The 24,875-nt window shown below is 42.0% G+C and overlaps 1 protein-coding gene across 1 annotated transcript in view; it reads right to left on the bottom strand.

Annotated features, from left to right (window-relative positions):
* Positions 1-13,603: 13,603 nt before the first annotated feature.
* LOC102202027 (fidgetin-like) overlaps positions 13,604-24,875 on the bottom strand; it is a 30,356-nt gene continuing 19,084 nt past the window's right edge. Inside the window, exon 2 of the mRNA XM_005744253.1 lies at positions 13,604-18,212. Coding sequence (XP_005744310.1) covers positions 15,934-18,212 — 2,279 coding nt within the window. The 3' untranslated portion in view covers positions 13,604-15,933. The remainder of the gene's footprint in view (positions 18,213-24,875) is intronic.

The raw sequence follows: 24,875 nt of genomic DNA, 5'->3' as shown, positions 1-24,875 counted from the left end.
CACTTGCCAGATAAAAGAAGGATTCAGGATTTATTCCAGCTTCTCTCTCCACTCCTTCCCTCCCTCTAGTCGCCACCACAAACACAATTCCCAGGCACCCGGTTTCTACAGGCCCTCCTAATGAAGTCATTCCCACTACTCATGATTTGGTGAGATTGCCACCACGACCATACTGCTCCCACTGTTGCTGCCGCCATGATCTCCTCTTTTCCCCTCACACACCTCAGGTTTCCCATCCCCCATTCCCAATGAGTGAACTCATGTGGAAACAGCAAGTGGTTATATGCATTTTCTTGGTCCATTCCTTCCCCGCATGCATGTCTCTGTGTGTTTGCACATTTATGACATGTTTGTGTGTGTGTGTGTACATATATTATGTTATGTTAACTAAGCTAACATAACCTGAGTGCTACTAATTGGATGTTTCCAACAGCAGTTATGCATGATGTGGTATTATGGCCAAAATAAAAATCACATAAGAAACTACATACTGTGGTGAAACAAAATGATTGCAGCAGTTATAAATTCTACCCAAAGTAAAGAAAAACACAAGATGATGAACAGATCACAGTTCTTGTACAGTATGTGCTGTGATAAAATCTGCCAGAGAGGTAGAAATCAAGTTATTTCAACCTGTCAATCACTGTCTGGAAAGATGAAACCCTTTGATGATTAATGATCAGAAAAAAACAGTAGACAGCTAATGAATCTCTCATAATGTCAGGCACACAAAAAAATCTCTTTGTGGAGGTCTCCTGCACAGCCTAATGCACATCACAGTCTCTGATAGTTCACTCAGCGACACCTCCTCAGTAGGAATCCTCCAGAGACAGCCTCACTGGCTGTCAGTTGGTCGGTCTGCCACTCACAACTATGCGCTCGTCCCCAAGTGCCTGTGAACATTCCACAAGCGCCGCCAATCTGACAACAACATAAAAAAAGCAAAAGAGTGTTTCTGAAGGTATTCTCCTGTGACGCTGGCAAAAGCTCGTTTTAAGTTTTTCTGCTAAGGGAAGTGGGCAGTGGAGTGAGAATGACTCACATCTTACTCCCTGTTAGCAAGGGGGCCATGCGATCAAATGGATCAGATTTTGGCTTTTGAAAGTCAATGATGGCTGCTCAGGAAGCTTGTAAGAGAAGAACTGGACTGGTAACAGCCAGCTGTTAAAACGAACAAAGATCTATGATGTTGAATAGTAAATCATACCATAAGACACAGGCCTAAAAGAAAGACTGAAAAAAGTATGGCTAAACAGCCTACTCATTATTAACCAAAGTAAGGAATATCTGATAAGTGCCAATTAATATGCTTCTAACCTAGAATTTGCATGACAATAAATGCAATGCATTATCAGTATGCCAACATCATGCATTATTAAAGTTGGACACCATTAACATAATAATATATTTGCATAATCAAGACCAACATTTGCATGGAAGATGTTGTAGTGAACCATGCTGAATCTCCATACTTCAGCGAAAGGTGAAGTCGTTTCTACTACATGTCCTTCTTCAGTCAATTCAGAGTTTTGTGACATCTCACATTAGTTCCAGTCCCATCAGAAGGACTTGTTGCTCTAATTCAGTGCCTCAGATAAGTCTACATTGCATACCACTTCACTTATCTGATGACAGCAGTTGTACAGTGGTTAGTTCCTTTCAAACCAACTACTGTATTAAAACGCAGTCCTGCTATTTCTATTCTTATATATTTTAATACAATAATAATCATACATAGAATAAAAGATGGAAGTAGGTAGTACCTTAAACCTGGATTATATCTGAAGGCCACCAGATGCTGTGATTGCAAAAATACTTCTGGTCCTATCAAAGTGCTCAGAGACTGCAGATGAAAATTAGCATGTAGCTAAATCTGGTATAAAGCATTAGTGTGATTAATGTATTTTGTACAAAGAAATGACCAAAGAAAAACAAACTACAAAAAACCCCAATAAATAAAACGGTTCACTGAATAACCCCTATAAACATTTACCATTGAGTTTATGGGCTTGTTCATTATGGGTGAATAGAAAAATGTCAAATTGTTCATCTTGGTCATTCTATGTTTCAAAATGAGGGATTATCTGTAGTATGAAACTACATGTTTGGAGGTTTGGAGTCTTCTCTCACCCCCGTTCTCTGCGGCCTGCTGGAGCGGGGGGGCTAGGAGGAGGAGTTGGCCGTCCGACTGCGGTCTGGAGTGTGGGGCCTCCCTGCTGCTGCGGAGTCGGGGCGGTCTGCCTCTCCCCACCACAGGGAAAAGGGTAACACCACCTGGGTCTGGGTGCAGTTCCCCCCTCCAGGGGCAAGGGTACCTAGACCCGGTTTGTAGAGTACGCTTGGGGAGTGTGATCGTGTGTACAGCGTCTCTTTATGTCTGTCTCCACGTTGGTTGAGTGTGGAGTAAGTGCTTATGAGAGCATGAGGGTGAGAATGGATGTTTGTGTCTGTGTGTGCCTGTATGTCTGTGTCTATATGTCAGGTTGGGTATCAGACGCCACCTCTCTGGGGACATCTCAGGCCCTCCAAGGTTTGGAGGCCTATCTCCCCCTACCACCACTTCCCCTGCCAGTGGCGAACTCCCTCAGACATCGGTGCATTGGTGGTTCTTTGTGTCCGGGGATGGGCGTCCAGGTACACACCGGCTCACTCCTTGGCGGCCGCTTATCGGGGCCTGGAGCCTGGGGCTCGCTCGGGCCACTTCGGAGGTGGGGTGCCCCCGGCCTCTCGGCCTGGGGCTCGGTCACTCAGGCACAGCTGGCTGCCGGCGGAGCTCACGGGCGCGTCACTGCAACTCCCTCTGGCTTCTGCTCCGCGGCTGCTGAGTGAGCCCTCATCTGGGACTCTCCTCAGCTCTTTCTGGGACAGTGGCGCGGCTGCCCCTCTGTTGGTCTTCCTTGGTCTCTTGTGTTCTGGGGGCCTCTGGATGTCTGGAGTTTTGATCTCCTCCATACCCGCTTCATGCCCTGGAGGACGGGGCCTGTGGCTCCCCCACACCCTCTAGCAGATCATTACATGAAGGAACCTTTTAAAAAAACAAGCGCGTCCATGCTCACAGGTGTACACACGGGTGATCACACCCACAAACTACACCCTTTTTGGCTCCTACCTCAAAGCACACTGTGTTCTGTTGATCTTATGTGCTGCACAATAATGTTTAATATTTAGTATTTACTGTCATATTCCCATATATCATTGTGATGTTGTTTATTCTATTACTCTTGTTCTCTTCTGCTTGTTTTCTTTTTTCTTTCTCAGCAGGTGATCCAGGTGATCGATATATGCATTTTTTTTTTCTCTGCCCGTTCTGTTGGTTTTTGTTTTTTGCCCTTCTCCCCCGTCCCTCTTCTCAGCTGTTTCTCTTTGCCTCTTTCTTTCTCCCCTTCTTTCCCCCAGTCAAGTCTGTCCCGTATTCAGCAAGTGAAAATAAAATAAACAATAAAAGGTGAATCAAATGGACCATTACGGCAAGGCTGGGATGGTCACTTTGGTAAAGTAAATCCGTTGGGCATCTTTCTTTGCCTTTAGACAATAATTCTGATGGCAAAAGAGCCAAACGGGACAGGCAAAAGAAAAAAAAAAAGTATGAAACTACATGCTCACACCTGTTAATCACAACTCGTCAGTTAAAGAGTGTCTGGTTTCATGCTCAAACCCACTCCTACTTCTCATATCTACTTGATGGTAATGGCGTAAACTGTTATTTTGAGGAAAACAGGACTTCAAAGACCAACAGATGGCATCACAGTCACCATGTCCATCTGTTATACCATCTACGATGCTGTCATGCTTGGGAAAAAGGCAAATCCAAAGAGCAGACCCAGGGAAAAGTTGGAAAATTTAAATTGTTAACTGTTATGGAGTGAATGGCTTGCTGATAGAGAGTAGTTGGTGGGAAGACTTAGCAGCACTACAGCTTTGCATATGGGAGCTCTGCTAGTTGTTGATGCTCACAAACCTAGAGATGGGTATACAAAGTTATCACAGTTTTGTGTGATAACTTTTCAACCACTGGAGTGAGTACTATCACCATAAAACTCAGAGTCACACATTACAGAACAAGCCTGAAAAGTAAAATAGTGTGAGATGTGTCTAAAGACACCAGGACAACTGCCAAGACAGTAGTGCATGACTTAGCCAAGTGAGGAATTGTGGTCACCAAGAAGACAATCACTAAAAACCTATACAGGAATAAACTGTGTTGTTGCAGACCAAGAAAAACTCTGTCTGAAAGTTCAAGCCAGACTCAAGGATGCTAAGGGCAACCTGGACAAACATTATGTGTAGTGGAAGCAAAACCTTTGGTAAGAGTATGCAAAGCTAAAGCCCTTTGGCCATAGAGATATTGCATGTATTTGGAGGAAGAAGAGAGAGGGATTCCACCCAAAAAACACTATCCTCACAGTGAGACCAGGTGGGAGTATCATGCTGCAGGGATGCTTCAGTGCGTTTGGAACTGGAAATCTTGTCAAAGTGGAAGGAATCATGAAGAAATAAGGATATGTGAAGATTTTGAAAGGAACTTGATCTGGGTCATCAATTTGTCTTCCAAAAAGACCCCAAACATATGTCACTTCTGATGAAGAACTAACTCTAGAAGACCAAAGTAAATTTTATTGAATGGCCTTCACAAAGCTTTGACTTGGTTCTCATTAAAAATCTGTGGGATGAACTGAAGACCATTGAATGTGAAGGTGCTTGAGAGATTCACCAAAGAAGAATGGGCTGGGATTTCTCAGAAGAGGTGTGTGAGGCATCAAATGACTGTAGGCTGTTATCTAGCAAAAAGGATACAAAATTGACCATCAGATTCAGGGACCCACAATCTGTAATAATTTTGACCGTGGTAGGTCTTTTGTTTTATTTTTGTGAAATTATTTTGTTTCTGTGTTTAAAATAGGATGTTTGGAAAAGCTGTCTACAGTGCAAATTCCTTGCACTGTTTAACAGCAGTTTGGATATACTTTAAAAAAAAAACGATATATAGGCTAATGATTCTGTACTCCACACCTGATTATCAGATGCAAGCACCTGCATCAAGGACTGCTCAAACTGAGAAATTCCACCCAGGCACAGACCCAGAGAGAAGAGCCAGCCCACTAACACCATTTGATACTCAATAGTAAAACGAGTTTAATAAACAAGAAAAACAGATTTCCAGTCCATCCAGCTGCCCCACAATAGTGATCGCCTAGCTCTTGCTGGCTTGTCTAGGTGCACCCTGTGGAAGTCTTCAATTAAGAGATGGATCCAAAAGGAATGACCAGGGAATACAACATCTATCTTCTGTTCCATATGCCTCCCAGTCCACTAGATAATGGAGTCCCCAACCTCGCCAGTGGATATCCAAGATCTTGTGGATTGTATATACTGCTTCCCCACACATGTACATGTTTGTTGGAGGATGTGTAGGGGGACAAAGTCAGTTGTAATTTGTCTGCAAAAGTTTAGACAATGGGAAAAGAAGGTTGGTGTACTGCCACTCCGAAGTCTAAAGCAGCCACCTTGACTGCCAAGAGCTTATGAGGATCAGGTAACCAGGACAAGTGTAGACTTGACAGTCTCTTGAGCTCAGCAAAGGCTTTTTTGGCTTTAGGATTCCATTTAAACGACCTGGAGAATGAGATGAGAAAGGTTGATTGTGAAACAAACTGGCTTCAGTTTCTTATAAAAGATCTGTCTGCAACTGTGTACACGCCATTTCAAGACAGCTTTAACTTTCCCTGGGTCAGTCTTCATCTGCCCACCCTCAGGAATGTAGCCCAGAAAAGACACTTTTGTGACATGGAATTTGCTTTTGCTTTTTGTCACACAGAGCCTGTTTTCCTATAGATGCTCTAATACTTTCATTACATTTTCTTTATGTTGTATGAGATCTCTGGAGAAAATTAGAAAATTGTAAAAATAGACAAATACAAAGTTGTTCAGAAAAACCCTCAGCACATCATTGACTAAAGCCTGGAGAACTGCTGGTGCAATGGTTAACCTAAAAGGGGAGCACTGAATGCAACCTACACTCATCAGCTTCCCTTTTGTGCACCAGACAGTAAGCGTTGAGCAAATTGAGCTTAGTGAACACGGTTACATCATTCAACGGCACAGGTGATGTATCTTTAATGATGATCTAATTCATGTACTCAATAAACGGTCTCAGTGTTGTATTCTTTTCCTCAACAAAAATATAAGATGACTATATAATACTGAGAGCAAGTGAGTCCTTGATGCAGGTTTCCATGGCTTCTCTTTCAGGACCAGAGAATTTGTAGAACCAGGTTGAAGGCAGAGGAGCTTCAGGCAACAGATCAGTGGCACATTCGTATGGTCTGTTGGGAGGGAAAGAGCATTTTTTCCTTACAAAGAAACTTGTCCCAGGTCATAGTACTTGGGGCGCACCAATGACAAATCTAGCAGAGAACTGGCTGACGGGAAGTGAATTGGCAGGAGGCATAATCTAAGCAATGACAAAGGCAGAAAAAACTCCAACTCTCAATTCTCCTGTCAGTCCAATTTATGTGAAGGTCATGAGTTTCTAACCAGGTACAACCAAAAACGATTGGAGTTTGTGGTGTGGAGAATCTATGAAACTCCAGGTACTCACAGTCATTTCCTGATAGCATGAGATGAACTCGCTTTGTTCGGTACAAAATCCTGATCAGCAACTGACCGTTTAATGGAGACACAGAGAGGTGAGGAGAGTGGTTCCAAGGGAATTCCTAACTGAAATGGCAACTGATCACCTAATATTACTCAATTTTTATCAGTTCCAGAGTAAAGTAATGTCTACAAAGGCAGGCTAGTTGCAGGAAGTTGCCCACCAGTACCACCACAATTCCTGACGAACTGGTCTTTTTCCTGGTCTTTTAATGGCATGCAACATAATGCCTAATCTGACTATGGTACATGCAACATTTTTCCTTCCTCCTCTCTTCCTCCAGGGAAAGTTTGGTTCACCCCAGTTCAGCTCCTCAATGATCACGAGGAAGCGCATGAATGGAAAGGTAAAGGAGGTTTTGGAAGCTGAACTCGGGGCAAGTGTTGTTTTGATTTGACACTATCTAAATACAATTGAAATTACTTGAAGTGTAGGATTTGTAGTTCTTTTCTTGTGCCTGTTCATGAAACTGGTTATCAATCTCCCTAGCAGTCCCCTAAATTCTCAAGGGAATCTTAGCTGAGTGTCATTCTTAGTGGCTCACTTACCCTTCAACTTATCACTTAGGAAATGATAGAAACCGTTTTTTAAAGCCTTGTCTCCCCAACCTGCTTCATCAACCAACACTTTAAACTTGACAGGAAATTCAGATACAGATCTATTCCCCTGTTAATCATTAGACACTTCAGATTCAGCTCAGGATTCCTTAAGGGGATTGTTAAAAACCTGTTAAAACTCATCAATGAACTCATTGTAGGTGACTGAACTGATGAGGTTTGAGAGTAAATGTAACTCCACCCAGAGACGATCAGAAATGCTTTTGGTGAGCGATTAAACAACAGTGGGCACTGAAGGAGCAAATCCCCGCAGCAATCCAACTCACCCCATGGGGAGAGCTGGAGTGACTACAGGACTTGGGTCTGGAACTGTAGATGAAGAAGCTTGAACAGTCGCTCAAGGCTGAGTGATTTCAGTTTTTACAATCTGGATAGCTTTGTGCCTGTATCATGAGTACTTCTATAACTGCAAGACAAGGTTAAAAATCCAGTATAATATTAAAAAGGTAATATTATACTGAGTTCAGTAAACTCAGTTTTTTTTTTACAGACTTGCTCTTATGTGACAAGCAATTAATATTAGCTGTAAACCAATAGTTCATTGATTTTAGTTGGTTCAAGTGCTACATTAAGCATCAGAATAAATCATTAATCTATAATTAGAAAGTATGGCCACTATTGACAACTAGTACATTGAAATGATCAACAACAACAACAAACAAAAACAAAAACAAAAAAGTTAAATTAATCATAGACTGTATATAATATATTAACTTCAGTGTTACTGTAAGTGTTAACAAATAGGAGGTGTTAATGCCTATACATACATAAATACACAGTGTTAGGTACAATTTGTTCCAAAGTAAGGTGTTACTATAACCACATTTCATTTTTTAGGAACACTTTACTGTACTGAATTCAACAATTACATCACAGTTACAGTTATGTTGTTGCTTGTGTTACAAATATTTTGTGCTACAATCAGCTGTTTTCAGTTCCCGTGCTGCAGTCAGAGAAATGGTCGACAGTTCTACAATTTTTGATGAGGAGAGATATGAATGTTACTTTTTTATCGCATGAAAGAATAAGAGTGCAATGGTAAAGTGCAAACTGTATCCGGATAACAAACAGCTATATAATACCGCTAACACTATTTCCAAGCATCTGCGCAGACAGCATGCTAATGCAAACTTAGCAAAAAAGCAGAGTGAGGTTAAAGTCGAGTGTATGCTAACTCAGATCAAGCAGCCAGAGCCTTCAACAGGTATCTAAAGCAGTGAACAGTCAGGCTTGCAGCACTGTAACCTTCTTGTAAATGTCTCTACAGTAGAATGACTTTTTGCAAATTGCTTTTCAGCCTCTTTGGGCTGGTTTTCAACTGTGTTGTTGCTGGTGTTGTGTTTATGAATAAAAATACATAAAAACTAAAAGAAAGATCGTATAAGTGATTTGTGCTGGTGTGTAGAACTGTAATTTAAGGTACATGGGTTGGTAATAAATTACAGCTGCTTTGGTGTCAATGAAATTAACAAAGGTTCCACTGCAGGGGAAAAAATGAAACATGAGAATGGATTTTTGGAAAATAAGTCATTTATTATCTTAGCCTCTGCTTCTCTTGTATATCTCTTTAGCCTTGAGGGTAGAGCTATGAGCATTTGTTTGGCAGTTTCTCGAGCCTCAGGTATGGACATCTTATTGTACCTGTTTTTCATCCACGTTAACTGACCAACAGCTCCCAGCTTGTGCTTCTAAGATTGCTATGGCAGTGGTGAATGTGGTGTACACTGATTTCAGTGATACTGCTAGTGGTGATGATGTGTAGAGCAATGTGCACATCTGATACAGTTTAGGGCTCCCTGTATATAGCCAGTGTGAGTTTCGGGGTATTTGATTAGTTGTTTTCTGTAAGCTGACCATGAGATGATACTAAGAAATGGAAGTATAGACTTCATGATGTCACTGTTTTACTCAAGTATTAACGTGAATGACTGTTAATATAAAAACATTTTTTTTCAGCTTTAATGAGAGGTAATGTCGTGGTCTATGACGTTTATTGTAAATTTTTCAATTTTTCATTTTTCATAACTTTTTGTTCAACTTTCTATTATACTACATATCATAGTTTCACTGTGTTATGCTTTAATGTGTATTTTCATCCACACTGCATGGGTAGTTGTCAGCTACATATAGAAAATAGGCAGCACGATTAATTTCAATTGTATATTTAAATACTTGGTATTGTATTGTTATTTTTCATCAGATAATTTAAATTAGATAGGTATGAGTTTTCAAGTTATATTCAAAGTGAAGCAATGTGCCCCTGATAAAACAAAGTAAAGGCACTTAGCATGTGTTCGCCTAGTTAAGATTCCCTCTCAGCAGTAATACAATGTTTCTAAGTGTCTGCTGGAAAACAAGTGGAAGGTCAAGAACATGAACAATAGATGTTGATTCCAATTATGTGTAAAGCATTGAACAAGATGCGCTAATGATGGCGTTGTAGGGAGAAAAAAGGTGTTTATGTGCTACTCTCCCAAAGCCTGTGAAACAGTTTATTAAGCAAAGGCTTTATTTCCATAAAGGCTGATAAGACTTCAAATGATTCACTGAAAAACAGTCCTGGCATCAGCACAGCAAAGCGGCGTGTGTATTTATCTCTCCCGACGTTGGGAGACAATCAAGACAAAGATGATAGCACATTTTGAAATGCAGCACAGAGACATAATGAGATTGCAGCTACTTCAGGAACAAACCAGACAAAATGTTTTTTTTTCTTTTTCATAAATGACTCCTTGTTTTATTCACACGCACCAAAAAAGGGCCATCGTTTTCAATTAATGAAGCAGGGAATTGAGTCCGAGGTCCTGCGGGATATGGATTAACTACGATGGCTTGAGGGCCCAATCTCACACTGAGTCTGTGCTGTGGTACTGCGTGGAAGAATTTTTCATTGAAGCCCCCCCCCCCCCGCTACCTCCTACTTCCAACTCATCCATCCATTCCTCATCCTAAGGTGAGTTGCTTCAGTGCAGACCGCTATTAGTGGTAGGGGGAGATAAAACTGTAAGTGTTGCTCCCAATTAGTGCATCAGTGACCGCTCTGTGCCTCCTCCACGGCAAAGCCTGCGAGGAAGGAAGGAGGAGAGAATGAAAGATGGGAGGAAAGGATGGAAGGAAAAAAGAGAATTGTGTGAAGATGATGGCCGTGGAAAGGAATAAAAGAAGTGAGCTGGTTAAAGAGCTAGCGAGATAAAGACAAGACAAGAGATGAAACAAAGTGAGGATAGAAGAGAGTGAGTGGCGGTGGTGTAGGTGGAGGCGGAGGGAGACAGAAAAGTGACTAAAAATGGCTTAACCATTCATTTTGAGTGGCGAGACAGGTCCTATTAACATTTAACAGCGTTTGCGCAACTTGGTGTGGAGGTTAGGATGCAAATGAGGAGGAATTAAAACTGGCCAGAGGTTTGTCATTGATGGATTGCAGTCTGGCGGTACTCACCACTTCCTAGTGTCCATCACAGACGATTACTGTATAATTAAACCTTATTTCTGGACTCTCCGACGCATAATTACTTGTGTGGGAATGTAACCATCATCTAAAAGCTCCAGCAAAATGCTTTAGCATTTAGTCTGGCAGGCTGCAGTCATTTCACAGGAGCAGCTAGACAGATAGAGCCATCTGATGATCGGCAAAAGAACAGTCACTTTTAATAAGAGGTGGGAAAAAAATATTAGGCGACAGTGTGCTGATTATAGGAAAATTAGGCTTTCAACTGGTAAAGTCCTTTGTGTTATTTGCATAATTTATTCCAGCTTTACCCCCGTTCAATCGCCTCCGATTTTTTTTTCTTTTTTTGTGAGCTGTGGGCAATTTCCTCTCATATTTGAATAGATTGCACATTTAAGACTACTTAAGGAAAATGATCACTTAACATATTTTAATTGTTGTGCAAAAGACTGAGCGAAGGTGTGAGGCACAGCTTATGGAGGGAGGAGGACCTTTAGAAAATGAAGAGGACAGTGTTTTGGCAGATAACCTCGGGGTACAAACGCACACACTGGAAGAATGTAAACCTTGAAATTGTGAGTAAAGCTCAAGTCCGGCTGCTGGACTTAATTTTCCAATAACGTCCCCTGCTGATCAACCATAGCGTCATAAATACGGGTTATTTCTTTGTGTCCGAAAAATCAGATGGGGAAATAGATGTATATACGTCATGAATTATTTATGATCATAGCATGTATAGCATGTGCCAAAGTGGAAAAATAAAGAAAACGGCACCCCTCGATGCACTTTAACCTTGTGACGTGTTCGAGTTTTCAGAGATAATTACGGAGGCTACGCGGCAGCTTCCCACACTTCACCAGTAGCTATATAATGACACCTAGGAAACATAGTGGGTAAATGCGCATCATTTTCTTTAAGAGCACTCACATAATCCAAATTCTTTGTGATGGAGAAACATAATTAATGCTTTAATGTTTTGGTCTAGCCACTCTTAGCATAGCAAGAGAAATGAATTGTTACATTTTAATGAGAGAAGCGACAGCGCTGGCTTCCTGTGCAACACGGATGATTTTATAATTGCACACAAGGGTGACTAACACAAGGCTCATTAAGGCGATTTTTCAGCTGGGCTATTTTTTGGCAGGACAATACATTTATTTTTCCATTTTACTGATAAATAAATTCAGTTATTACTTTACGCTTCCAATAAAAACAATAACAACAACAAAAAAAAAACATATACAAGCTGTAATCTCCCAAGAAAATGTCTTTAATGAATTGTTTGTTGCTGCTTGTATCTCAGATTACATGAAAATACATTTAAGTTGACTGCAAGTATGGCAACATATTCACACATATAAACAAGTGGTGCATTTGTATTGTATGTATAGATATGTACAACAGAAACACATTACACTCTGTTTTAAAGTTGTGCAAGTGTGTTATATATACTAACAATTTATAAAATTTAACACACTAAATCAAAAAAAAAATTAAATAAAAAGAGTGTGCCCATGTATATACACATTCACACGCGCACAACCACAGTACTTCACAGAAGATTAAAGCAAATGTATTGGATTATACATTTCCAGGTCACGTTTAGGTTGACCCCCAACCGTTCCCCCGCCCCCCTTTACGAATCGCTTGCGTGTTTTCACATCAGTTTCATCGTGTGTGTCTGTCTCGGAGAGGACACGTGGTAACACACACAAACGCGCAGACGCACACTAGGCTATGCTGCAGCCTCCGGTCGCACCATCAGTTAAATGTTTTTAAGTACAGTCATCTGAGGTAGACTGCGCAAAACTTCATGGTGTTATTCTTTCCTCCTTTTTTTGTCTTTTTTAAAAAATACATTTTCCACAAATGTCTGACATTTGTAAAAGACCTAAATCAAATACCACGTGTGTTTTGTAGCCATGAGGTAGAAATGCTTTAAAGAAGAACTCTATTTAAAGAAAGGAAAAAAAGGGGAAAAGATCAGCACATCATGGAGAAAAAGACATGAAAAGAGGACCCGCTAAACACGCAACAAACAAAGCGTAGCATTGACCAGTGTGTTTCAAGTGGTTTGTCGGTCGGCTTGTGGAGAATGGCGAGGGATAGAGAGAGAGAGGAGGAAAGGCCTGTGCTACTGTTGTGTGCTGTGAAGTGCATTAGTAGGTTTTTCTGTCCAAAGGGACTCTCTCTCTAGAGGATTTGCTGACAGAAGGAATTCTGGTACAGATTGTTTTGAGGGTGGTTTTCTGACGGACCACTCTGCTTTCCCCCCTTGTGCTGCTGCTGCTGCCACGCTGCCTGTCTGTCTCTCTTTTCCATCAGTTTGCTGATGCTCAGCAGAACTCCCCACCCCCACCCCACTCCAGGTGCTGAACTGATGGTGCCTACGAGATAGCGACACAAGGCATACACAGCAAGCAGCTCGTACCTTTGGGATATTTTTCTTATAGAAAAATCAGGAGGTACGATAAAAAGGGTAAGACTGATCAGCGGTTTAGATAAATAAAACACCAACTAAATAAGTGCTGTCAATGCCGTTGAGAAATTTCAACAAACCCCCCCCCCCAGATTACACACAAAACGCTTTAGTGCACGTGCAATAGACTTAAGTAGTCCCATGCCACAACAGCTCCTTAAACGGTGGCGAGGAAGAGACAAAAATACATTCCAACATGATACAAAGGGAAACAGATATTGTTCAGTGATGTAGGTCTTCAAAACTACTGCCAAAATTCCCCACTCATGTTAAACAGTAGGAACTCAAATGTATGTAGATCGTGCGCTTCATACCATCTTAGTAACTTTCAAAAAGAAAGACAATACGGATACAGGAAAAAAAAGCGCTGACATTGTTTAGAATTGATTTGTTTTTCTGGGGTGGTCATCTTAGATAAAAAAAAAAAAACAGAATAAAACATATACCTCCTGGCTGACCGTATTATGGTTATGACAACTGCCGTGCAACCGAATTTATTTCTTTAAATTTCTACTTTCCACATATGTAATTTACATGAGTGGCATCTCATTCAGAAGCTAATCGAGTTCAAATACAGCTAAACATGGTAAGCTAGTTTCCCTAGATGTGGATTAAGCCTAAAAAACTAACTTTTTTTTTTTAAATCAATGAAGATGAAGAATTTGTTTTTGTCTATAGCTAAGCGTCATCTGTGTCTTGGAAACTGAGCCAGTGTTTAACAAGGGGAAATTCCTACAAACGTATCTATGATACCAAAGTCCAAATGAAATCATTGTGTCATCTTCTACAGCACAACTATCTCTCAAATTAGATTTTTTTGTTGTCTGTCCCCAAAAAACGTCAAAGTCGGTAACACTGCAAAAACTGTAACCATGTTCTTATATTTCACTTCTTATTTAATTTCATTTTCACAATGAAAAATAGACTTACTATTAATTTTCATTTTTTATTTCAAAATAAACACCAGTAATTGTTAAAGACCTCAATAAAATATAGCAAATAAAGCAATAATGCAATTTTTGTAAAATGTTGCACCTATACAGGTATGATATGACCCATGTTTTCATAGTGCTCCTATTTTAGTCACAGCATATTGTTACAATGTCTGATTGGTGTTTATGGTTGTATGAGCACGTTCTGTTCTTTTAATGATATCAAAGTTAAAAGTTAATTTAAAAGCATATTTATATATGACATTTGTTAATACTGCAAAAAATAACTAAATATGATTTCAGTTGGACTGGGTAAGGGCAATATCCAAGCCTCGCTTTCTTGATGCTGACTGACAAACATGCTTTCCTCAAAACCATGCAAGACCAAGTCAAACAATAATGTAATACCCACACAAAAAGACAGTATTTTTTCTTTGATATCACTGATATTTTGGAGAAATACAGTTATTTGTTCTCTTTATGAAAGATAGCCAAGTCTACAAACATTTGCCCGTTAGCTTAGCATTGCAAAATCCCTGCAAAAACACTGTTAAGTGTTTAAAAAGTTAACTGGTTAACTTTAACATGCTGCAGTCTAACAGGCTAACATATTTTATGCCAAGCTAACGTAAACAGCTGTTGGTACTAGCCTGATCTCCCAGTTAAAAAAGCAAATAACTATATTTATATGAAGAATGATTCCTTCCATTTAAGTTCATCAAGATCAGAGAATACCTCGCTTAATGTATGATGAATATTTTGCGCAGGAGTTAGCTGATAACTGATGCGGTTCCATGCAGCTAAACCATATAGCCTAGATCATGTATTATAGACAATGTTGATTATGGTTGTTTTAATTAATGTACAACTCCCACCACCCCAACACCTGCCCATCTTTTAAAACCCCAAAACAACACAGTTTTATATTTTGAAACAGCAATGGGAATAAGCTCATAAGGATTGGTCAAGTAGAAACAGGTAACTAAAGCACCTGCAGTGAGGGGGGGAAAGGACAAAATCTTTTTACTCTCACTATAGAATATGTTCCACGAATCCAGAACACATTTAGTACATTCATTGCCACCTCTTTGCTATTTAGCCTAGTCTTTTGAGGTACACCTAACACTGCCAGATTCTCCTCTCAGGTCTTAGTGCTTTTCGTGAAGATGTCTTGAGGTACTGTACAATTCACAAACGCTTTCCTGAGTGTTGGTTGTTGGTTTGTTACGTTTGTTTGTTTTGCAGACACAGGATCAGAAACATGGGTGAGAGTCAGGGGCCCAGGGTACTGCAGCCCAAATGGATTTCTGCTCTTAGTAAGACAATAAAGGTCGATTGACCACCACCCAATGGTGACTGTCAGTCTGGGTCTTTCAGACATGCCGCTGAAGTTTTTAAAGCTCTTAATAATTATCAGCTCATGCCATGAATGTAGATTGTGAGGCAAATAAACAAATAAACTCAGAAAGCACCACTTCAGGCACTTGGATAGCCAACTAAATCTCAAGAACAACAACATAACAATATATACACAGACACTGGGGTGTCCTGTCTGAAGCCAACTTGCTTGCAACGTGTAAACAATCCCTGGCTTTCTGGAGTGTCGAGCATTCAAATTAAAACTCTTGTTCATTAACTGCAAAATTGTCAGTTGTCTCATCAAAGCGACTCTCTTGGTGCATCTAAACCCTGCTTGTGAGAGCTTGTGTTGGCCTTTTGTGTGCCTTTCCCCTTCAGCACAATGCTTCTGCCCTGAGGGGAGGAATTGTGGAAACCTCTTTTTCTCAAGGGCGGGATCTATCTTTTCACTGACTGCAACCAAACATTTTGTTCCACTCAGTATAAGTGTCAATCTCTTTCTGCGATATACTTGCTTGGAATTTACAAAAGACACTCTCAATGTCCTGGTAGGTGAGGGGCCTGATTTGTCCCCTGGGCATCATACCAGTCATGTCCACGCCCTGTGCAGAGACATGTAACAGGCCTACAAGAGCCTCCTGGCAGAGTCTGGCCAGATCCAGTCCTGAGAAACCATCTGTACGCTGGACCAGCAGCGCCAGCTCCTCCTCGCTCAAACAGTATTTGTGCTGAGATTGGGCCAAGAGCTGGTTCATGATCTGGTGTCGAGCTGCGCTATCCGGCAGAGGCACCAGGACCCTCCGGGAAAAGTACCTGCGCAGTCCTTCATCCATATCCTGTGGTCTGCTTGTGGAGCAAACCACCAATACTTGGTTGCCTCCATCCTCGCCTGAGCCCATAAGAAGTGAGTCTAACTGGGCAAGAAGTTCACCTTTAAGTCGGTTGATAGGGCTCTCTTCACTGAGGTGGGCCGACAAGAGCATGTCCACTTCACTAATAAACAGTACTGAGGGCTGCCGGCACCGTGCCACTAGGAATGATGCTCGGATGATTTTTTCTCCATCCGCCAGCCACTTTGTCGCCAGTGTTGAGCCGCTGAGCTGTAGGAATGGTGCTCCCAGCTGACTGGCCAGGCAACGTCCCAGCAATGTCCTGCCACTGCCTCTGGGGCCAAACAGCAACACACAACGCGGGGATGGTCCTAAACTGCTGAACATGTCTGGACGCAGAATGGGCCACAGGACCTCTTCCTTCAGGGTAGCCTTGGCAAGTTCTAGACCTGCAATGTCACTCCAATCCACTGGGGGCCCCTGCTGTACAATTTCAGAGGTAACCATGTCCAGGAGGTGAGGATCACTGGTTTTTAGTTGTTCTTCAGCAGGCCGGGAGTTGGAAGTGGATGAGGAGGAGGTAGGTCCAGGTGCTGAGTGAGAAAGGTGGAGACGGTGGTCTTCAGGACCTTGCTCACTGAGGGAGGGGGTGGTAAAGCTGGGAATAGAGTCTGCTGAGCGGGAACCCCCCAGGGTGGAGGAGACGTAGGCTGGTGGAGTCAGAGGCCCACCAGTTGCCTGGCTGCTGTACTTCCTCTGCTGCTCTGATGCAATGGTGGATTGTTTCTGAGGATTAAAAGTTAAAGATGACTTCTCAGCACTCCTGTCAAACCCACCACCACTGGCACTGTTGGAGCCTCCGTTTGTACTGCTGCTATCTGCTACCCTGTACATGGGACTCTCAGCTGAGCTCCTTGCCTGACTGTAGCCAAAGTTACCATAAGAGGGGTCTATCTCTCCTTGACCTGTCATGTAGAAGGCTTTCCTCTTTAGTGAGTTGGAGGAGCTACTGTTGAGAGGGGTTGGGGCAATTGGGGTCAGGTTGTGGCTCTGGTATGGGTATCCAGGTAAAGCAGAAGAGGGAGCAAGGGGTGTAGGTGCAGCAATGCCTGAGGGAAGGTACGAGGAGGGAGGGGGGGCTCCTCCAGGGCTATATCCTGGCCCTACTGAGTTTTGAGCTGGGTAGCCTGCTGGGGGGTAATTATAACTAGACAAGTTGGGGGAGCCTCCATTGTAAGCTGGGACTATAGTGGGGTGGGAGGGTGGAGGAGGAGGTGGTTGCAGTAGCCCAGAGCTGTGCAGTGGAGATGGAAGTGCCGGGGCGGGGGTAGACTGGGAGCTGTAACTGCTGTGCAGGTACGAGCTGCTGTACGCTGGGCCATATTCCTGAGAGGGCATGGAGGAAGAGTGCAGGGCAGTTGCTGTGTGGCTCCCACAGCTACTGCTGGAGTAGCTGGGCTCACTCAGGGTGCTGGAAGCCAGGCCCGGAGAGCTGCACATGCCAGACACCACCTCTGAAGCTGCCGCAACCCCCCCTTTCCTGACGGAAATGCCCTCTGGGATGCAGCTCATGGGGTAGACACCATCCTGCCAAGGCTCAGATTCACCTTTCCGTCCATTCATCACTCCTGGGACACCAGGCGTCTCCGAATATGAGCCCGGCATGTCCAGAATACCAGAGTACTTCTCAGCGTACTTCTTGAGCAGGTTGGAGGCAGTGAGTGCCGAGATGTCGTCATTGGCCCAGGCATATTGGTAGGTGGCCGAGCGCTGCAGGTGGCCAGGTACTGCCCTGTATGCCTCAGCCTTGTGGGCTGGCGAGCGCGTGGTGGACGAAATGTCGAAATGCTGTTCGGCCCACTGGCTGTGCTCGGGGGTCCACTGCATCTTTACGCCTGAGGAAAAAAAGACAGAGATGCGTTAACACACTGTCAAGCTAACATCATTTTAACAATAATTAAAACTGTCCAAAAAGGTGATATTTGTCCAGAGGCGTTTGGTGTGTTATTTGGTGTGTTATTATGGATTTGCATCCAACTAATCAAGATTTGTTAAACCCTACAGCTCACAAGGACTCTGAGAGAACATCAGCAGGTAAAGTGCGGTACAGAGAGACGCTGGGATGGCTGGTTACGGCAGCCTAATGCACCCTGGCCAGACCAATAAGACAGAGGCATTGAGGGTCACTCTATAATCCCCGGCTCATCTGAAGAGGCTGGAGATGGGTTTGAAAATGCGCCTCGCCGAGTGCCACAAAGCAACACACACAACACAAACACACACCTCTGCTTGTGGTACTTTCATTCAATACACACTTAAAGACAAACCTGTGCTCAGACACACAGGCGTTTAAAAAAAAAAAAAGAAAAAACATCTATGCCTGCACTCCGGCGTGCAGACGTCCATGAGCACACGCGCACGCACGCACATCCACTGACCCAGACAGACAAACACAGGCACACACGCAGGAGCTGTAGCGAGCTATGAATTACAACACATTGTGTCTCAAGCTTAGTTCCTTTCTGCACAGCTCCACCTTGACCTCTCTCTCTCTACCATTCTCTTTACCATTCTGTCTGCCTCTTCTTCATGCCTCCCTGCTGCCTTGTTTTCACTCTCAGCCTCTCTCCTCTTTGCTTTTGTTTGTTATCCATTTTCCACCTCCCCTCCTGCTAGATCTGTCTTTATTTCTCTTCACCTCCTTTTATTCAGACTCCATCTATTTCGATATATATCTCCACTTTTCACTCCCTTTCTTCGAAGCCACCCCTCCTCTTATTTAGTCCCTCTGTGCTCACTTCGCCTCCCTCCCCTTCCCTCCTTCCTTTGCTCCTTCTCATCTCAGACATACTCACCTGGCTCTCCCCTTTATTGCCTCAGGAGGCTGGAGAGCCACTGTTTCCTTTAATCCCAGCCAATGCCATCTGCAAACACTGACAGTCACACAGTGGCTCCATCGTTGTCTCACTATCAAAGCCGTGGCACTATCAAAGGCTGGACTGGGCGTAATCACAGCAGCCGCACAGCAGATTGAACCCTGTTTGATTTGACTTAGTGCACACAAATAAAGGATAATATCGGTGTCATTTAAGCTACTTCCTCCGACTTATTGACTGGCAGCGGTTGCATGTAGAGACCCACAGCTGGGGGTCTAGTAAGCAATCCCTGTTTCAAAATTGGTTTATGTGTGTGTTTTTGTGCTTGTGTGAATAAAGCCAGCACGCACAATAAAATGCATTCACGGAGGAGCAAATCTTCCCTTCCTCCCATCCATTTATGCTACTGCAAACACATAAACATGGGGAAAAAAAACGCAGAAAGCAAGCACACACAAACAAATACACGTTCACTCTCTCTTGCTCTCTTTTCTGAGGCCCTGTGTTTGTTTGGTAACAACACAGGCAGGGGTGGGGGTGGGGGTATCCCTAGACTCCTATTTCCTCTCTGATTCTTCTCTCTAGCCATCTCTCAGCAGACGCCAGTGGCTAATTAGCAGAATGGCGATCTGCTAATTGTGTTAATTTACAACATTTTAGCCGGGGGGAGTCTTGCCGGGGCTGGCGTGCCCATCACCCTCCCAGTGTAGTGAGCAGGGAACACCTCAGATAGAGCTGGGCGAAGTTTTGTGCTAGCTAAGAGGCTCTTTTAATATTGAGAATATATTAAGTGAAGGCAGCAATATAAAAAGGACAGTATTTCTAAGAGGAAATTACATTTCCAAAAACAGGAGAAAATAAGAACAACGCTCTAGACAAAATTCAGATTTCACACCAGCAAAGAAACATTTAACAGATATTAAAAAAAATGGCTGCACAACTGCCAAAGAGCAGTATTTGCAAAGACAAAACGCTACAAAGTCACATTCCTCTGTGACGATTCCAATGCGTTCATACAGCAGTGTAACCATTTTAATCTGAGTAGCTCAGAGAGTCCACAGAAAAAAAAAAGTGTTTCCAGGAGTCCATCAGAGGGTGCAGTTTTGTTATTTTTCTTGTTATTTTGTCAGTAAGCCAGTGTCAATGAGTATTGATCAATCCTTAATAGAACAAGATCACTGAAAATATTAAACAATTCAAGGCTGCTCTCAAGCTTGTATTCTAAGCGTCATGTCTGATCCGTAGCCAGGAGCAAAAGACTGCACATAAAGTCTGTATAGTTCCAACATTAACTTTTAAGCATTACCAAATAACTATAAAGCAGATATGGATGAGGACAACAGATTCAGCCATGTGTTCAACTATCTGTAAATACATGTATATATTTATTATTATATTATATTTATTATTATTTATTATAGACCTTTTCTTACAAACAAACTGTCCACTCCCCATCTGATTCAGGGGCTATAATCACTGTATATACTATCAGAGTGACTCTCCTCTCTGCAGTGGCACAGACCTACAGTGAAACAGCATTGCTGACACAGGGTGATTCTGCAGCGTGATTCTGCCACAGAAAAATCCACCTTCAGATGTTTCTTAAATGGGCATTCAACAGTGCTTCAGTTGAAGATTATGGACATAACATAATATTAATTTGGTATAGTGCAGAGCAAGTGGCAGCAAATGTTATAAATATATATTCTATGATATGACACATTCTTTTTAAAGAAATTAAAGATATCACACAATCTCTGTAATAGATGACACCATCTGGGCTGAAATAAACATTTTTCTATAAAAAACTGAACAGAGGCTAACTATTGACATCTAGTATATATTCATATTAATGTAGAGAAAAAACTGTATTTTAAGGCTTTGGTTTTTTGTTTGTTTTTTTTGCTTTATTGTTAATGCCTGAGTATATATGTTTAACTTTAGAGAAATTCTCATGTCCTCTCGCAGCCAGACAATAAGCCGAAGCACGAAAGCTACATCAAAAGAAAGTTAGCAAGAGATGACCCTGTTAACCTTAGCTATGAACAAAATAAAATACACATTTCAAATAAAATAAAAATCAACTTCAAATGTACACTCAAAACATTTTATTTTCTTAAATATTGCCATTCAAAAGGATCTTAATGTGCACTTGATACAGTAAAACAATCAAATAGGTATGAGCTATATCAAATAAAAGAGCTAGCCAAACTAGCATTAGATAAGTTTTTCTCTAGCCATTATCATTTATGAATGCCACATCTCAGGTATAATATATCAATCACATATACATAAATGATAAATTGCCTTCTTTGTCAAAAAAAAGTAATGCATGCATTTTTACTGATGTAGTGTATGTGGTGAAACCCCCCCCAAAGAAAAACAACGCAGCTAGCAAAGCTAGTGTAGCTTAATAAGGTGCCACACCTTTGGTGTTGCTACTTTTTAATCACACTAATTAACATAATTTGAATCTACCTATTAGCAGAAGACACAGAGAGATGCTAAGTACTGAAAAAAACTGTTCATTTTCTCTTAGACTTATCTGTTGATGACATTTAGGTAATTTGGCGTACCTTTTTATCTAGCTGTGTTATTAGCTAAAATACTCCAGCTTATCTTATTACACAAAATAATTCAAAAGAAGGTGTGAGGATAGAAAGAAATAAGAGTAATATATAAAAATGATGAAGGTAATAGAAATGAGGAATAAACACAAAAAACAAAGGCCTTCAAAGTCTTAGTCTTCACTCCCTGTAATCCGACATGCACCAAACTCTTATGTGCTCTGTTTAAAGAAACACGATCTTTCTAATACTGTCATTAATAAAGATAACATATATAAAAAGAGTATGTCAGGCTCCATCAGGGCTTTCATCTCTTCTATAATGAGGTTAATGCAGAGAAGCAGTGATTACCCTGCAATGCAAATGAAGGCCAAACGATAACTTGCACTATTTAAATAAGGTAATAGCGATTACGCTACGTTATTCAAATGAGGACGGATGCTTTGAACTGAGCACTTTGAACTTGCTGCTCCTTCTCCAAAACATATGGAAGAGATCGAGGAGGACTGACTTTGGTATCATTCAGGGGTGTATCCTTTAATTCAATGTGATGTAAACCAGGGGCAATGAGCAAAGCAAAGCGCCCTAATGTGATGGTGCAGGTGGGGTGGGGCCTTACTACATCCCTTTACTTGCTATGAATGACCTTGAAAGACATTGAAAGAAAGTCATTGAATTCATTGTCAAAGGGCGATTCAATATCCCTTTGTTATTAAAAGCATCACACATTCATTTTCACAAACAGTCAAGGCTCTTTTCTTTAAAATATAAAATTGTTCTGTTACTTGTGGAGCACAATTTGGCCTTTGGCTGCAGAGGCCTTCATTAAGGTTACAAGATTACATGCGTGGGGCCTCCGGCTTAAATATTTAACAAGAAATATTTCCTTTCATTTGTTTTTGGTCTCGTTACAGCACTTTGATCGAGCTGCAAGGCTGCAGACCTGGCAGACATATTTACAGATCATTTGGACAGACACATGCAATAAGGTGTTCAAGTTTTTTTTGTTTTTGTTTTGTTTTTTTAAACCAAGAGTCGTACGTGTTGCCGAGAAAAAGGGAGAGAGAGAAATCATGCACTCGGGTGAAACATCCAGCAGAAATCTTCTCCACCTTCTGAAGCGTCTAGTCTGCCAGCTTTTTTCACCCCTCTCCTCCAGCCTCCACATAGAGAAGCCTAATAATTCTCATTACACTCGGCATCCATCTGCATCAACAGAACTGCCTATTACTCTGTGTGTGTGTATATGCAGTAAACAGCTCTTTAGAGAGAGCTAATGAGCTCTTTTAAGTCTGTCTGCTATGTGATTCTGCAAGCGGGGTGTCAGAGCAAACTGCCCATTTCGGTAACGCCATAATTAAGCCGTATGTGTATGTGTGCGTACGCGAAAAAGACATGCTGGCACACATGTTTCCACTGCGTGCGTATACACACACGCCAAGACAAGGCGTACAAATGTGCACCCCTCTTTGTCTTTCTAACATAAACACTCACCAGAGACCTTCAAAAACAAACTATTGTGTCGTAATTCTTTTTTTTCCCCTTCCTTTAAACAAATGCGTTCCGGCCGAGCGTTGGAAGAGAAAGAGGAGGACGAGGAGGAGGAGGTGGAGGAGTAGAAAGAGCTGCATGACAAGCGATAACTTCATCAAGAGAGACCCGTTTTCACGCACCACAGGGGAAATCTAACCAGCCAGTTATTCAAATCCTTATCAAATACACCAGAGGGCATCTTTTAACCCCTAAATCACAGCACAAAAAAACCTCAGTACACAACATACAGTACGCAGCTATTGTTTAATGACATATGTGTGTGCATTTTTCTATGCACGCAGGCCTCGTGTGTGTTTGACAAATCTCCGGACTGCCTCGTTAATGAGTCCGGCACACTGTGACTAAGCCACAGGCTACGCTGTATTGGCACACAACCTACAGTAGAGAGTCAAATAATGTGATTAGGTCCTCCAAAAGGCAATTAATTATAAAATTAGTCATGAGCTGGTGTCTCTCTCGCCCTCGCCCTCTCTCGCTCACACATACATGAGCGCACAAAATCAAAACTGAAATCATGTTTATTCTTTGGAGCAGAAATTGCAATCCAGAAAGTGACAGAAATGTTATTATTAACAACCTTATTTGAACCGAGTCCAAACTACAGACAGAAGTGTTGCTTGCAGAAATTTAATTTCATTTCCATCCTCCATGACAGACTTTTTTTCTCTGAAAATAGCCTGAATTCACATCTTTGAAGCCTTCGATTCAAGTCCAGCCACAGCTTACCATTACAACGACTAGTCTGCCGCAAAGCAACGACAGTAACGACAACAACAACAACAGATAAGGAAGTAAACAGAGCGAGTTCAAAGTCTAGACGGCGAGCAGTGACCGGGAGAGATGAGCTGTCACTAACTCAAAGACGGTGGGTGGGGGTGGGGATTCTGTAAAGATGACAGCTTGGAGCTGCGATATAAAGATATTTGACAAATGACAGCAACTTTAAAAAACTCTAACACCCATTGTAATCAGCGATCTGTGACCTTGGGATAAGTTTGCACAGCCAAACCAGCAAACTCTAAAATATTTCTGGAGCAAAAAAATAAATCAATCTGTTTTTGACACTTTCAAAATATTAGGACATGTTTAATGACGATACCAAGTTTAGCTTACGGGAGAAATCAGACCAAATCACCGTAAATCTCTAACTAAATTCCAGAGGCGTATCCTCGTAACCCCTGCCTGCCCATATCAGATCTTCCTTAAAGCTGTATAAATTGACACTGTCTAAATTTCCTTTTACTAGACAGACTATTGAATGGGTGGGTTAAATGGGTAGGGCGCAGTTAAACAAATGCTCTGGATCAAGGAAATTGTGCGTGGCTTCTTTTGTCATTCAGAGAGGAAATTGAGAGATATTCGGCAGGGGCTCAGCGCTGCTAACGCACGACATTCATCTATAATGCACTTGGCCTGTCCGTCAGATACTCCATTTCCTGTGACTAGCGCAGCGTGCCTAATCACCCAGCTCCATGCAGGGTTCCTTCCTCAAAGACAGCCCTGCACACACACACACACACACACACACACACACACACACACACACACACACACACACACA

The sequence above is a fragment of the Pundamilia nyererei genome, unplaced genomic scaffold, assembly GCF_000239375.1.
Source record: "Pundamilia nyererei isolate P.nyererei 1_Seehausen unplaced genomic scaffold, PunNye1.0 scaffold00141, whole genome shotgun sequence".
In the NCBI taxonomy this organism is placed as follows: Eukaryota; Metazoa; Chordata; class Actinopteri; order Cichliformes; family Cichlidae; genus Pundamilia; species Pundamilia nyererei.
Note: the sequence above shows the minus strand (reverse complement) of the source record. Positions and strands in the feature narration are given on the sequence as shown.